We start from the raw sequence: 16,953 nt of genomic DNA, 5'->3' as shown, positions 1-16,953 counted from the left end.
TATGTCAAATCTTTTGTTGTGTGATACTATCTTCTATCGTACTGCATATTTAGTCATTTTGAACTATCATGTCATATCATTCCTTCGCATTGCGTGTTTGTATGCAGGGTAAATCAAAAGCGAGAAAAAGGAGGAGAAAAAAAGAGAAAGTACACAACCATACTTTCTCACAGAACACCCTTGAATTTCACCTTGATGATGAGATGCTGAAAACTAGTATATCAGCACAAAACAAAAATCCCTAATTAAGAACAAAAATACAATGTTCATTAGCACATACAGATATACGGGCTTGGCCTTTGGGGGTCTTTGTATTCTCAGACCTAACAAACTCTCCGGCCTAACTAAAGGGTGGCAGAAGGGGAAAGTGGCATCACATCAGGAGTCAAAAGTCAAAGCGAGGTGTTGCCAGCATTTGACCCCATCACCTCTAATTGACCAAACATGCTGGATCCCCATGAGATGTTTTCCATCTGCCACCATACAAAAATGTCTGCATTATCTTTCTGATAATGAGCACACACATCTTGCACAATCTCATACAAATACACATCATTTCATTACTTTTTGAGGTAAACTTCCTTCACACACAAGCTCCCTGCGCAACTCTGCTCCCTCCAGAGTCCAGGTCAGGGTGCCCTCCAGAGCGCTTCACCATCTCCGCTGTTAATTACCACTAATTGGCCCTACTCGCCCCCTCCCCTCTTTGCTATAATGGAACCATTCATCTTTACTACTTAATGAGTAGGAACTGTAGTCACCCATCAAGGTCAACCACAACTAGCGTCCAAAAGACAGAACGACATAAGCTTGGAAACACTCGAAGGAAGGTTGCTTTAGCCGTTAAAATATAAAGGAGAAAAACATAAAGTTGAAACAATTTCCACACATGACTTGGCTTTTTATTTATTTATCTTTTTTATGTGGCCGATGTGTTAAAAAAAGAAGTTGAGAAATGCCTAGAAGCTGTGTGAGTCTGCAGTGCCCGACAAAAAAAAAACCCCACAACACAGGCAGGGAGTTTCCAAAGACGCACTAATTAAAATATGAGTTATGTGAGCGAAAACAATGGCTTTCTCAGAATAATGCTGACCGTTGAAGTCAGACTGAGCTGCAAATACACAAAATGCTTTTCCAAAAAAAGAAAAAAAAAACAAGCACTGAGAGCTTTCTTATCTGGCTTGGGCGCACACGTTATTATCAAAACAATCACCCCGACTGTCGGCACAGATTCCAACCACAGCGGGTGAGAGGGCAACATGTTAGCATGTCTCAACCACCATCAAACATCTAATTAACACTGAATGTTTTAAATATTAGACCAGCGGCTGCTTTGTGTTCATTTCTGTGGTGATTCTAAAAAAGAAAAAAAAATGGTTACTGCTGGAAAGACTGACTTAAATAAACAACCACAGAATTACTGAAACACTACTAGGTTTATTTAGCATCTCTGGCATAAAAGGCCCTACAATAAATTCAGTTTTTATTGCGGTAGCATAATCTCGAACTGAAAAATTTAGAAACATTTAACCTTTAGCTGCAGTATATTTATTCAGTGGGAAAATCTTTTTCTCTCTGCTCTCTTCAACTCACACATGTTTTCTGTGGGATTTAGGTCTGAGAACAGAGGAAGTCCTGTTTGTTTGTGTCTGGTGAAGCTTAGCTATGTTGATTTTGCCATATGTTTTGAATAATCATGCACCACTGACAACCCATTTTCAGCTGTCTGATAAAGTCCACCAGATTAGTAAAGTCTGGTATTTAAAGGGTTGTATGATGAAAGGCGCTCTAGCAAGGTTCATTTTGGATGAGAGACAGGCCCAAATCATCATGGATCCCCCACCGTGCTAAACAATGGGTGTGGCTTATTTTCCACATATTTTTCACACATCCCTTTCTATGTTCTTTTCAAGTTTACAACTGCACATAGGTTAGAAATGTATAATTTCATGGCTTATTTAGTTTATAAAGTCAACTGCTTACAGACTCTGTTCCACCTGGTTTTGCTTATTTGTTTGGTCTGTGGCAGACAATCTAAGAAAACAAACTAAGCTCTGGTGTGAAAGTGCCTCTAGTCTCATCTTATGGAAGTTCCCAGATTCAGTTAAAATCCCAGTAGGATTTAGCTAATTCCACGTTTATGTGTTTGATACGATGACAGAAAAGTTTTCTTTCTTCTTTTTTTACTGCTTGGCATGTAAATAGTGTCTGTTTGTTTTGGAAACATAATGACCCTTACATGCCATTCTTTCCAGCAGCTCACAACAGTGAACTTTGAAGATTTTTTTTCTTCTACCTTCCCTGCACACTCAGTTTAGCGCCAAGATAAATTTGGATCCATTCTGGTGACCAGTGGTTAAAAGAAATGGTCCTCTGTGTCACGTCATATTCATGTAGTTGAGAAATAGGAAAAGAAGGATTACAACTTTGGAGTTCCTAAAAACTAAGTAAATGTTAAAAGTACAAATTTAAAAAGGAACTCTGTGATATTTATTTTAATGTGATCTTTAGAGTTACCAGAGATTGGGCCAGCAGCAGTTATTTTCTGAGGAACAACTTTTTTTGTTGTAATTTTTAAAAAAACAACAAATAAAAGAGGCATTTAGAATTTTTTGGTGTGTTAAATTATCCTACCATAAGAGTTTATTTTGAGGCTTTATATACTGTACATCCCGAACATGAGTGCCACTAAGTCTGTCAGTGACAGGTCAGAAATGACAATATCTTGCATCTTTCTACACGAGCAAGGTAAAATGTAGGTCAATAACTTAAGCCGACATTTTAGCAGGTGTTTTATGCAGAGAACTTTTCATTTGGTTTCACACAGCGCTGCAAAGGCAAGAGCAGGCACGTGCTCCAGCAGAGCTGTGGCGATCAGCTCAGCGAGGGTACGTTTGTGAAAGGGAAGGTCTTCTATGGATTATGTTAATGTGGTATTCCACACTCCCCTCTGGCATGTGTCTGACATTACAGTAACCTTTGCATGTTTAGCCAACAGTAACAATGGATGTTCATTGAGCAGGGAGGGGGAAGCTCACATAGCGACGAACGCACAGGCCTGAGATTAAACGTGCACAGCCAACATCTGCCCCCGCCATTCGCATTGATATTCTTTGGAAGAATTAATATCCTAAAGAAATAAGACATTTATGCTTCAAAATAAAGTTCACTCATGTTGTCAGTGTCTGTTCCAGTTCATCCAGTTTCTGCCAAAGGAGTGGCTGGAATGTAGAATAGATGTCTGGCTGTGTCACAAGAAATAAGAGATATATCAAGAATAAATTTTGTATTTAAAACACCCTCTGCAACAAACTGCATTCTAATGTAACCTCAAATCCTGCACTCAATATCTCTAGTAAAAGCTGTGAAATATGCATGCATGTTTTCGTTTTGCATATGTCCTTGCAGAGAAGAGGATGCGGTGTCAAGTTGTTTCCAAAATTCTTGAGTTAAAATTGATCTAAATGAAGCATCTTTCAGCCAGAAGTGACCACCACTGTCCGGTTGTGACCACTAGCCATAAATTTAGAAAATACACGCCACACACACACTGCAGCTCTGGTGGATTTGGAAAGGGTTTGGTGGGGAGTTGTAAAAAGTGACAAGAGAATGTTGCGGGTAAGGAAAATATATGGCTTGTCATAAAGATGAATATGCATGGACAGTATGATGCTCATGTTATGAAAACATTAAGTAAAAAAAAAATAGTTCCACTATATTTACACAATATTTGCAGCTATAAGACTTTTTGTTGTCTTTTAAACACCCGCTCCTCCTTTTCTACTCCTCTCAATGAGACAGAAAACAGGCGTAAGAGGATTACCGCAGCAAAGTACAAGTGCAGTGATTATTTGATATGCAAAGATTGTATGAGGTCATCTGAGGTGTCTACGCTCCCTACCTGAGTGCCTAGTCTGCAGCAGGTTGAAGGAAGAAAGCAGCCAAAATTTCTCCCTCTCTTACAAGAAAGACAAATATGGCTGATGTAAAAAAAAAAAAAATTTATACAAGCATCAACCATCACTCTTATTAATGTAACGCAGTTTTAAAATAATACGTCAGTCTAGCAACTGACTCCAGGCTAACTAACCGAGCATATCATATCCTTATATCAGTTTATTACACTAGTCACTTTGTTGGAAACAGAATAATAAAATTGTATGACATTTTGTTCAAGTATATATTAAAATAAACAAATATTTTTCTATTTTAAAAAACTGTAACCTACCTTTATTTATTATGTTATTTATTGTTATTTATCTTATCTCAGCAGCATCCTAGTTTTTCAATTTCATATAAAAGCAATTACATTATGTCAATCATTTTTGCTTTTCATTTCTTGTGGGAATATCATGCAATAGTGGTATTTTTACATCAAGGTTATGCCATTAAATCTCATTTTTATGACATGATAAAAATGAGACTTTTCTCATAACCAGCTTCATAATCTGGTTATGAAGTTAAAACCAGAACAGAAATTTGATAATGAATTACACACAACAACAAAAAATATTTATGTCAAAACAAAACTGACATTTCAGAAACTATATACGGTATATAAAAAAGAAAAAATATGATTAAAATAACAATCAGATATTTTGCCCCCTCTTTATTGTTGTGTCTTTTTGCTTCATGACTTCCAAACAGCATCTCAATGGCAGTATATGGTACCTTTTGTTTTTCACAGCCTAATACTGCAATGACTGCAATGATTATGATCAACTCAAACAGCAAGAGCTGCCAAAGTACACAGCCTAGCAGGATTCCTTGTGCTGTAGAAGCTGGTGATGTTCATGGGTATTTCAGAGGTTTGTTTCTGCAGGTATGACAGTCACAAAATTATAGGAGTGAGGAATTTGCATTACACTAAATTTAATATTTTTATTCGAATCATAAAAACATTGTTTATGGGAGTGCGTTATCTGTGTTCTATTCAATTACATTTTCCGCTACAATTATGGAAATACTTATTACTTGTTACAAAAGAAGCAAAGAAACAATAAGCAGAGGCAGAAGAATGTTTCAGTAGCACCTCAGAGATCAATATAGCTTAGTATATTAATGTTTGATAGGGTATGCTTGCTATCTAAATTCCTCTGAACTGACTACCGCTCCCTTGGGAGACTTGGCAAGTTGTTGGGAGCCTGAGGTTGAAATGGAGAACAAGGTGTATTTAAAGAAGAATCTGGAAAAAGCAGAAAGCTTTGAAGTGAGAACATCATTTAAGAGTATAGTTATAGTTATCCCCCATACTTCATAAGAAGAAAAGATTAAATGTAAGAAAAGTATATTTATTACTTTGACTTAGGAACTCCACATGGCTAATTAGCATTTGTGAAGGTCAGTAGGGGGCAAGTTGTGGGGTTGGAGGAGGTAAAGGGCACCACCACTTGGCCTCATGCCCGCACAACCTTACACACACACACCACGCCGACATACTGTGTGTGTTCAAGACCAAAAGCCCAAATACTTTTACTTCATCATGTCGCTCACAAGGTTGAAGTGGCGAAGCTCCAGAGGGAGAGGACTTTAACTGCAATGACATTTGCCAGAGTTCTCTCCCTGATTTTCTGTTTCTTCCTTTTCTGTTTCCGTAAAGTCATTCAGTCAAATTCCTCAGAAATCTGCATTGGTCTGTGTGACTCAGGTCAAATATGCCTGTATTTCTAGATTTCCAAATAATAACTGCTTACACAAGTCTCTACAAAAGTGTGTTTAAAAAGAATAAAAACATAGTCCACAATATATGGTTGTTGAAAGACTGTAGGTACCTGACCGCACAAACTTTTAAAAAGTCTTTCTGGACATGATGGCTATCTGAACCAGTATCGGCATCAGGGTCTAATACTGATGACATTCCTGGATCTTTCTTTGGATTGGGGACATCAGTCCATCCACCCAAGTTCTTTGTTGATGGATTTCCTATCTTGGCAACTTTTACAATAGAGGTTATAGGTGAGCGATATGAACTTAAAGTTTCATCACGATATTTTGAGGAACTTTATTATGATAACGGTAAAAGTGACAATAAGAAGTATTTATTACTTATTTTTTTAGGTAACTGTATGACTCACTGTGTATCACAGCAATCATAGCCCCACAAACGCAATTAATGCTCTTGAAAAACATTCCCATTTGTAATGCACTTCTTAAGGACCCCTGTCATGTAAAGAACTATTATTTATATCACTAAGCTGCACAGCAACTCTGTTATCAAATTTATTGGTAGTTATTGATGCTTTTATTGAAGACAGTAGAGAAGCTGGTATAACTATCAATCTCAACAGTAAAGAGAGTTTTGGGGGGTTTTAAACATCGTTAATTAGAATTTATTGTGAGAATAATAAATCAAAATTCTTGTCATTATTAGAAATTATTCACAATAACTGATGAATATGATAAATATCTACCCCTAATAGAGGTTTATACTTAGAGCTAATAATTAGCTGCAAAGTTAAACAATAAAAATCATGGCATTGTCAAAACTTGCATTTTAACACACTTTTGATAAATACTTAATGTCATGTTAGCAAAATTACCCAATGCTTAAGCATACTGTCACAGAGAGGAACCTGTCACAGAAAGTTGTGTCAAAATGTTACTATAGTAATAATTATGCTCTACCATTTAGTTTTATTCATTTTACATCCATCTGCTCAAATCTCTCATATAAAAATCAATTTAGTAGTACCATTTTACGATAATTTAGTATTACACCCTCCATTAATGTTGGTTGTTATCCCTCCTTTAGGTCAGTTGACTTTAATGATCAACCCAGAGCAACGCTGAGGGTTTTCCTACATGTAAATATTAATTATTAGAACCATGATCAAAGGTTCTTACATTAGGCTATAAAAAATTTGCATCATCCATTTTGGATGGGGACAAATTGAGGCATGATCAGAATAAAGTGTCTTGCAGAAGGCAGCTCAAACGCACACCTCAAAATGTTGGGTACGAAACATCCAAAACTACCCAGATACAATATGAAGGACAGGCAAAATGAGCTGAACTCTACAAAGTAGAGGCTTCAGAGGTCTTAAAGAAACTTTGTTTTGACTTTAGGCCTGTTTTCATCTCGAGACGGCAAGAACATGGCGAGAAATGCTAGTCCAGAACTCCAGAAATCTATGCCAGCAGAAAAAAGGCAGCTACCACATTTCTACTTTTCTACATTAACCACACCCACTTTAAATTTCAAGTCAATCATATAATAGTTGTGGGACCACTGGAGAGAAATTTGCTGCCAGGAACAAGCTGAAAGAAACTCACAAATCACAGTTCCCAGAAAGGAACAATGTTATTTTTTTCTTGCAGCACTGGGAGAGAGTGAAAATGTCTTTGTTCTTGGAGAGCATGTAGAGCTCTTTATTGAGCTTTCAATCTCTATTTGCCATGAAGCATATAGGTCTTGACGATGTTGCCAGCTTGTTGGAAGACTCTCACTTAAGGTAAAAATATTTACAATACAGAAGGAGCTGTTACAGGAAGCACAGCTAACTGCTGGTGCATACAGGCGGTGACAAAAACACAAGCAGCCAGTTGGTGGCCCAAAAATTACAGAAGATAAACAATGAAGCAGCTTTGTTTTTAAAAAATACAATGAAGAGAGATCTGCTGTTTTTCAAGTGTGGAAAATAAATCTCAGAACACAAAACTGATAATCATTTCATTCTTGCTTTTCCTTCTTCTTCTCCTCCTCTGATTACAGAGTGCATTATCGCCCTCTATAGGCTGTAGTGGAAACAATAAAACTCAAAGTGGAGCGTGGTTGTCCAGCTAAGCCAAAAGTAGTATGGACAATGGCGGATGCTTGTCCAAGTGTGTCACTTTCATGGAAAAGGCAAAGTATGTTAAAGCCTCAACTATCATGGCTTTTGTAACTTTTCATATTAGCTTATACAATGTCATGACCTAAAACTATTGTTGAAATAAAAGCAAAATATAAAAATATCATAAAAAGTAAATATTTACATTTAGATATCAACACTGGACTGGGAACTAAAAAAGCTGGATCTCAGAATACCTACCCCTAACAAATAAATATATAGTTAAATGATTCACACAAATAATTAATGCATACATACCATAAGTGATAAACAAGACTAGAAAACCGTATAATCAAAAGTTAAATCTTCCATATGAACCATAATTGCTGTTCCTCAAAACTGCTTTGTTTTCTGTTTTTCTGCTACCTCCCTCACATCCACAGTTCAGATAAGACGGAGCTCAGAAACAGCTGACACAAAATCACCACCCGCTCGAAGTAATTAAACTCTCTCTTCAGGGCATTTACACACTAACATTTGACTCCAGGGCAAGTAATGAGTGCACAGTGTAGTAAGGCAAATAATAATAATAATACTAATAATACATGCGCTTATATCCAGTAATATAACTGACCTGGTATTTTACTTATTTTAAAATCTGAATTAATTGGTGTTTTGTGGAATGCACAGGCAGATCAGGGATAACCCCTGCCTGCCAATTACCTACATGGTTTCCCTGTTTTATCCACTCAGATGAAAAATGCTGCACGCGGCCTTATCGGACACAACAGAGCAAATTAAAAAAATTCACTCCACCGCTAATCACCACAGCGCTGTCTGGCCAAGACTGAGATGTAAACAAAACAGAAAAAACAAACGACTGATAGGAGGAGGCAAGGAAAGCTGGTCTGCTTCGTGCTGACAACGGAGGCTTTGGTGCGCTCGCTCTGGCACAGACTATATAGAAGAGATGTACCGAAACAGAAACTGTGAAGGAAAGAGTAAGACATTTGATGACCAAACATCATGGGCTGTCCATCTGATGCAGAACATAATCCATAAATTAAATTCCCGCATCCACGGTCGGGCACATCACTATGCACGAGGCTGCCTGAGATAGCTGCATAATACAAAGTGACATTGATGCATTGCTCCCATTATAAAGTCTTTGTTCATATCACACTAATAATTCATAAGACAGAAATGTAAACAGTATGCGCTGCAGAGCACTCCGAGCAGGGATCATTTCAAGGTAAGCACATTACCAAGAATCTAGTCTTTGATATAGAGCTCCACTGAGCTTTGATTTACTTTCCATTCTCAAAAGACTAAACAAAATAGTGATAAATTAGAGGGAATCATAGATGCTCATTCATTTTTATTTTATTGGGTCAGATTTTCAAAGAGTTGCAGTTGTAATTATCTAAGCAACAACACTATTTCTCTCTCATTATTCTCTCATTATTATCTGCTAATTACTTTTACTGTTTTCTAGCTCTGATTAGTTTATAACAGACAGGCGCTTATTATAAGGAATGTTTCGTTGATGATGTAAGCTGAAATAAGTCATTAGGATTGCACATATGGTGTTAAGGGTGGATCACTGCTACATATTGTAGGTGAATGCTGTAAGTGAGAGAAACATAATAGAAAAAGAGAATCAAAGTACTCTGATTCAAAGCTAAGCTACAAAGCTATTTTCTGAGGATGCATAAACGAAGGATTAAGCAAATTAAGAAATGAGGTGCAAAATGGCAAAAAAAGGCAAGAAGCCGGCTCTACCTGTATTTAGAAAGAAATTCTGTCCCCTATCAGATCCAATTAATATCAGCTAGTTTGTTCCTAATTGATCGGCTATAAAAACGTATCCAATTACCAGGTGATTACACAAAAAAGGACCTCATGATGGATTAAACCACAGAGCTCTGTGAAGACCTTGGCAACTTTATTGTAGCCAATTACACTGATGGTATTGGTGGCAGATGTATTTCTAAACTTCTGAATGGGGCCCTTAATTCGGCAGCCGAAAGAACATCCCTTTCAACAATAAACCAGCGACAACAAGGTATTGCTTACAAACTTTCTGACAGGGAAGTCAAGATAATAATCAGAAGAGTTTGGTGAGAATTTTAGAAAACCCCGGAATTTGAATAAACAATAAGTAGCACACATAACCCCTATTAATGGTCAACATGCAAGACTCCACTCCACTGCTAAAAAAAAGAAGGTATGTCAAAACTTGTTCAACAATGGCTGCGGAATGTTTGGACAGGCCAATAAAATACTGGGAGAATCTAGTCAAGTCACCTGAAAAATAAAATTGACATGTTTGATGTTACTGCACCATATGTGGAGGAAGATGGCACTGCACCTAACTCTACGCAACAACATACTAATTGTTAAATGTGGAAGAATCTGAAAATGAAACAATGACTGTACGGATAAATGACAACTAGTTTCTAACTACAGCAGGTATCTTGAAGAAGTCTTTACCAACAAACTGGTCTCAGGCAATTATACAATGTATTTTAATGAGCATATTCAATACTAAATCCTTGTGTCATTTCACTTTGATGCATTTAATTTGCATTTCTTTGCATTTGTGTCAACAGCGCCATCAGAAACATTTTCACAGAGAAAATTTTGACAAGTTCAATACTTATTTTCCCTTGTGCATCTTGTTAAATATGCCATGTGTAGCTAAGGTGGGTTCCTGCAGGTCAAACAAACACAGCAGTTCGGTTTTCATTCTGTTGAGTGGCCACAAGAGAAAGTGCATAGGCGGTGAGGGGGGGGGGGTGTAAATGAGGGACGCTTATTTTGCTCACAGCAAGCTCCTGTGGAGAGGTAGTGGGGAGGGAAATTGAATTTGAAAACAATTGGGGGAGGAGGGTGTCAACAAGTGACAGACTTTGAGCTTTGACCAAATTTGCTCTGAAGTGAAGCGCAGCCGTATCAGTGTGCCAATTTGGAACCAGTATTATGCACTACATCGCTCTGCTTTTTTACACATAGCCTGTCAGCAGCGTACAGGAGAACAGCACTCCTGCTCCTGATATGAATTAAACATAGGGATGTTTGGAGCGCAGATATACTGCTCCTGGAATGTTGCAGGAGTTAGGGAAGAAAACAGCACCTTACCTTATGCGAAAGCACCAACTCCTCTGAAGAGTAGGTTTCTTTTAATTATCCACACCAAAAACTGAAGCTGGAAACTGTGTCAAGACTGTTTCCGAGCATCTCAGCAGACAAAATCAGCCGCTAATAATCATAACACAAAAGAGTTAGGCTACGCTACGTTTCATGGAATAATTTTATACAATCAATGGAACAGCAAACCCGCCCACGCTTAAACCATTCACCTCATTTTCTCAGCACCCAACACAAATTGCCTTTGATTGAAACAATGTAGGCTAATGAACTACTTTTGTTTCCACTGGAGGCAGACAGTATAAGCTGCGCTCAGCCTCCTTGCCCTCCAGCTGCCCAGATGTGCCATCCAGCAGCGCATATAATTCGCTGCAACAAAAGCAACTGCAGTGAAATGGCTCTTCATAAGAAGGACATTGCCCAGTTTTACTTCAGATTTCCAAACTGGCATTGGCTCCACCAAGATTTTCTGTCCCCCATTCCCAATCAAATGGACTTACATGCATACTATGTTTGCATGCATTTAGGAGAGAAAATGACAAACTTCATTGAGTTACAAAATGTAAGCATTTATCTGTTTACTCAGTACCTCCTGGCCCCACCCACACATATTTAGGTCAGAAAAAAAATCGAGCTACAGTATTTTGAAATCATTTAATACAAAATTTTAAAAAAGCATGTTGTAACATATCTAATCACTTGATCTGTGACATATAAATAAAAATAAAAAAGAAAACAAACTATATAATAATTCAATTTATATTTAAACTACTACTACTTTAATTTATTTTTAAATCAGAGTTAGATTTCAAATGGCTGTGGAAACATACCTAAAACAATCAAGAAAACCTGCTATTTTTTATAGTGTGCCACTCAGTGAAGATCAGTGGTGGCACCATCTGACCACCCATGACAAAACTTTTTGGAGACACCCCTGTGAACTGGCAGCTCCAGCAGCCTTCAGTTTGTGTAGAGCTAACAGAAAGTCTGGGAGCTATGAAACCGTCCATATCCCACAACAAAGCTGCACAACTTGACACTTATATTCTTTAAACTGCCATAAAATTAAAAATATTTTACTTAAACTGTGATGCCATAATGACGACAACAATAATTTACAAAATTGCCCTGGAAGTATACTTTAAGTGTGTGTAACATAATATAATAGAAATATAATAAAAATGTGTTAGCCTGTTCTAATGGTCAGGAATTCACAGTTTCCAAGATATTCAGCCAGATGGATGGAAGTCTCACTGGAGAAGATCCTCATACCTGACAGAGATACTAGGTCACAGGGATCGGTTTAAGCATCTTAATTACAGATGAGAATGAGAAAAATAGAGATTTATTGTAATTGATATCAATAATGCAACTCTGAACTGTGAAACTGATTAAAAAGAGAGAATCCTCAGAAATTACCATGAATAAATACGTTTTAAAAATACTATAGCTGCATACGTATTTAGTAATAACATAAATCCTTCAATGTGGAATAATCTAAATGAAATATAAGCAGTTAATCCAACATCACAAAAGCGTAATGGCAAAATCCTGCTAGAGTCCCGTTTTTCTCCTGAACAGATTCTGCCTAGTGGGGCCACTGGGAGCCAATCAGATGGCAGGCTGGATGTCAACTCGGAGAGCTTTAATACAGTTTACCACCACTATTCAAATTGTGAGCAGAGCTGCATGGGAATAAACCGAGCAGCGTGGATGCGCTCCTGCTCCACACGGGGGAAAAGCGCACGGAGAGAGGACGGACGGTACTTAAGCGGCGCGGTTTCAAATAGGCTTATCGAAACAGGAGAAGAAAAAGAAAGAAATAATTGTAAAACACATTTGATTCTGAATAGTTTTCGTTTCTACTGAACTATCGCATTTTGTGCCATGGACGCTTTCAGCGGGACACGTCGTCAGCAGGGGCGTTTCGCAACGTGTCTGATAACACGTCGGCAGAGTTTCTACATCTGTGCGATAAAACTGCAATAATACAAGATATGAACAACTAATGTGAGAACCAAATAATTGTGTAAGTGTAAAGCTATGATTGCTTAAGAACAAAATGAAGTGTTTCCCTTTTTGTCTTTCACATCGACCCCATTTTGGTTGCAAGAGCTGAAGAACAGTAAAAAATCAAAACATTGGACGGTAATAAAATACACATTTCACTCAAACTTGCAACTTTGGAACAAACTGCCCGTGACTGTTTTTACAATAGTTCAACAAGGCACACCTAAACTCCCAGAACTCACCTGTGTTCTGCCGAGGCCCTGCCCTCCGCTGCCTGCGTTCATTGAAAGCGGGTGGTTCCTCTGCTGCCCTCCCCAATGGCCAGTGCTGGCTCCATATTGGGGGCCCACGTCTTTCCCCAAAGCCATGCCCGCCTGCTGCTGAGGCGTCGGGCCGCCGTAGTCCTGATAAGCACCTCCGTAACCCCGCATCATCGGGCTGGGGGACGTGAGCAGCTGATTGAGGGTTGGCGTGGCCCCTGAGGGCCCCTGCTGCTGCTGTGTTTGCCCCGGGTACCTCTGAAACCCACCCGAAGCAGGGGACTTGCTGTGGGTCGCAGAGGAGTTGCTGCCCATCATCATGTTGCCTGGTTGCCTGCATCCTGAGGAGCCAATCATCCCGTAGGCCCCTCCGCCGTAGCCCGCCCGGTACGCGGGGTACTGGCCGTACTGGCTGTTGTGGTACCCCCCTTCATTGGAGTCCTGAGTTACCCCCATTCCACTGCTTTGTTGTTGCTGCCCGGCATGTTGATCATAACACGGCCTTGAAGTGTAATAGCTGTTATTAAACTCAGAGTTGTTAGTAGGGGGACCCAAGTTGGAGTGTTCAAACCTGGAGCCCATCATCCTCTCCGTGGGTTTACAGGTGAGGTCCCCCTCACCTTTCCCCGGGCCGTGCTGCTGCTGAGTCTCCTCCTGCCCCACCAACAGGTTCTCCTTACCACCGTGCTGTTGGTGGTCCACACTTCTGTCCCCCCGAGGGGGCTGCCCGTTGTTGCTGTTGTTACTTTGTCGCTGCTGATGTGGCGCAAACTGGCCGAACTGCGGCGGCGGTGGTTGCTGCTGTTGAGGTTGAGGCGCATCTCCGCTCGCCGCACATTTGAGCTTGTGGTTCGCGATCAGAGCCGCTTCCATCGGGGAAGTGTTTGAGTTTGACGCCGAGATATTAATCCCGGTCTTGTCGTGGCCGTCCGGAGCTTTGTGCGCCGCGGAAGTTGAATGGACCATGCTGCCGAGCTCGCCTCGGCGGTGATGGTCTACATTATTCAGAGTTCCATCGCCGGCACCCAGCATCTGTCCGCTGCGCTGCGCGGTCCCTGCTCCTCCACCTCCTCCTCCGGATTTCCCCGAATTGAGCTCCGGAGCCAAAGCGCCGGATAATTTCTTATTTTTATTATTAGTTCTGGTCGGAGCCGATGCCACTTGCGCAGCCATGGTCACTCCAACATCTCAGCGCGCAGTGACAGCAAGCCCCGACCAGCCTTGCGCACAGAAAATGACAACAGGGGAAGGAGAGAAACACAATCTGAGAGCTGAAAAAAAAAAAAACAATACCAAAAGAAGTCTATCTTTTTTTCCTATAACGAAGGTTTTGCTGTGGTCAAATGGTGAGGCTTCATGTTGAAAGTTTCTCTGCCAGCTTTGAACGAAACTTTTTCTTCTTCTTCCACCCCTCTCCGCCTCTCCTCCATCCCCGGTTCTCTGTAATGTGTAGCAGCGTCTCCCGGAGCCTTGTGGCCCAGCATGGCATGAGAGAGAGCGGGCTCCACCAGCTTATCCACCTCCAGGGCTCCGGCGCTCTTCATATGGAAAACCTGGACTGGAGTAGTAAATCATTACGCACTAAATTCATGCTTTTATTCCGTCTTAGCACCACTTTTAATGGTGCGTGTATTTTAAAAAAAGCATAATATAAAGATAAAAGAGTGTGATTTAAAATGCGCTTAGTTTAATAGTGCAATTTTAAGGTTTTAACAGTTTTATTAAGACCATATGGAGTCAAGAGGTTGTTACCGCCTCTTCATCTGAGGCTCACTTTATGTTTTCACATCTTAAGTGGCTAGTTGTGTTTTACCAAATTACGCACCAACATCGCTTTAACCGCAGCAGTCACCCAAATAAACGTAAATAAACGTCAATGCGAAGTTTTTGCGAGTCACCACTCCATTATCCAGATCTGCTTTTACCTCCCCTCTCCCGCTCCTCTGTCCCTCGGCTCAAGCCGGTTTCTCTGCAGCTCCTACAGCAGCGGTCGGACACGCAACCGAGAGGTGTGCAATCAAGCTGCCATCAGAATAAGAATATAATTACGCCTCGTAGCATATGTAAAGCTGCAACATTTCAGCTGTCCTCCACAACACTTTGCAATCGCGTCATTGCAGCTATGCAAATTTCAGTGCAATATAACAAACAAGCAAAGATGCAATAATCAGAAATCCAGACAAACACTTCAAATATTCAAGATTATTTGATTAGATTAGATGGAATGAGGTCTGAGGTCAATTTACAATGGCAATTTACAACATCTCCTAAAGGAGGGCCACCGGAGGCAATAGTCCTGTCTTTTATAAATCCAATATATTTTTAATAACATTTGTTTAGAACTTATCAGCTTTAAATAATGTGAAACTGGAGCCATGATTGTATAAAGGGATCTGGAAGAGCAGGTCATTGTATGGCTAGCTAGCTGGAGGTTCTTGCAAGTCATTGACACCCACCATACGAAGAGAAACCTGCAATGGTCATGGCTAAAGTAGCTGATTATTCATACTGCTGTGTGCCAGTATCTTAATGGAAAGTTAAGTGAAAGGAAAACATCTGGCAGAAAAATGTGGACAAGAAACGGAGAAAATCAGAGTCTCTTGAGAGTTAAAGAAAACTATTAAAGACTTCAGAATTCACAAGGTGTAGGCTCAGGGTGGAGTCAGTGCTGTGTGTTTCATCACATCCAGGATATTTATCTGTCATCATCATTGAATTCCTATCCTTTATCCGCTCTATATACACTTGTGGGATAATATAACTTCCGAAATGTTATAAATATTAATCTGAGTGTGAGACCTACTAGTTATCACTCCCGCTAGTGATAACATAAGTTATCTACGCCACATTAGGCGCCTTTTATAAAACTTCCTGGAAACACCCCTGTCACAATACATTGAAATGTAAGAATAGAATTGTAATAAGAATGGATCTTCAAGCTAATCCTCAGATGAGCCTTATTTAAATAGATGACTGCATTCCTCAATTTCCCCTCATAAGATTTTTACTTTTTTCAAAGACAGACTTGTCTGAACATCTAATAGAAAAAAATAACCGCGGGCGGCAGTGTTAGACCACACAAAACCAAAGTCTACAAGATATTCTATCCCATCAATAGTATTTCAAACATGAATGTAAAATAGTGCTTAGTAAAGAAGCCAGGGTGTCTGTTGGGACTTGAATGAGCAGAGGGTCCGCTTTGATGAGATCAGATGCATTTGATCAACAGAGGGAGCTGCAGATGAAAGAGTGGAGGGAGGTGGTGAGGGTAGGAAGAGAGGGGTCTTTTTAAGGGGGGTAGAGGAGAGTTGTGCTGTGGATGGCCGTGATAATTATGATTAGTGGCTGTGGCTGGAAGAAATGTGAGAAGAAGATCATTCTGCCAGTGGTAGAGGTAAAATAGATTACCATTATTGACATGATGATTATGGGCTGAGGTAGTGACGATCAAGTCATTCTTGCTTCATGTCACAATTTAGTTTCCTTATAGGAGTTTTGTGTTGGATGAGTCACAAGAAATCATGTCCATGACAATGGGAAGACCTCTGCTGGAGAAACTGTGTGATTACAAGCAGAGGGTTAAAAAGATAGAGCATAAAACACATTTTTAGGTGTTAAGATTCCCATCTTACATCTTGCTTGTCAAATTCATCGCTCTCGAAAATAGTATTTTACAGGATTAGTAACTGTTACTGAAAACAACGCCATTGAGTCGTGGGGTACTATACAAGCTTCTTCATCCTTAGTGTTTCGGAAGGTGATAG

The 16,953-nt window shown here is 39.7% G+C and overlaps 1 protein-coding gene across 3 annotated transcripts in view; it reads right to left on the bottom strand.

Moving 5' to 3' along the window:
- Positions 1-14,700, bottom strand: part of LOC114134312 (AT-rich interactive domain-containing protein 1B-like) — a 195,364-nt gene extending 180,664 nt beyond the window's left edge. For all 3 annotated transcript variants that reach the window (XM_028000831.1, XM_028000833.1, XM_028000834.1), the window contains exon 1: positions 13,172-14,700. In XM_028000831.1, the coding sequence (XP_027856632.1) occupies positions 13,172-14,362 (1,191 nt within the window). In that variant the 5' untranslated portion in view covers positions 14,363-14,700. The remainder of the gene's footprint in view (positions 1-13,171) is intronic.
- Positions 14,701-16,953: the final 2,253 nt, after the last annotated feature.

This window comes from Xiphophorus couchianus, chromosome 19 (genome assembly GCF_001444195.1).
Source record: "Xiphophorus couchianus chromosome 19, X_couchianus-1.0, whole genome shotgun sequence".
Lineage (NCBI taxonomy): Eukaryota > Metazoa > Chordata > Actinopteri > Cyprinodontiformes > Poeciliidae > Xiphophorus > Xiphophorus couchianus.
This window is presented reverse-complemented; position numbering and strand designations above follow the sequence as displayed.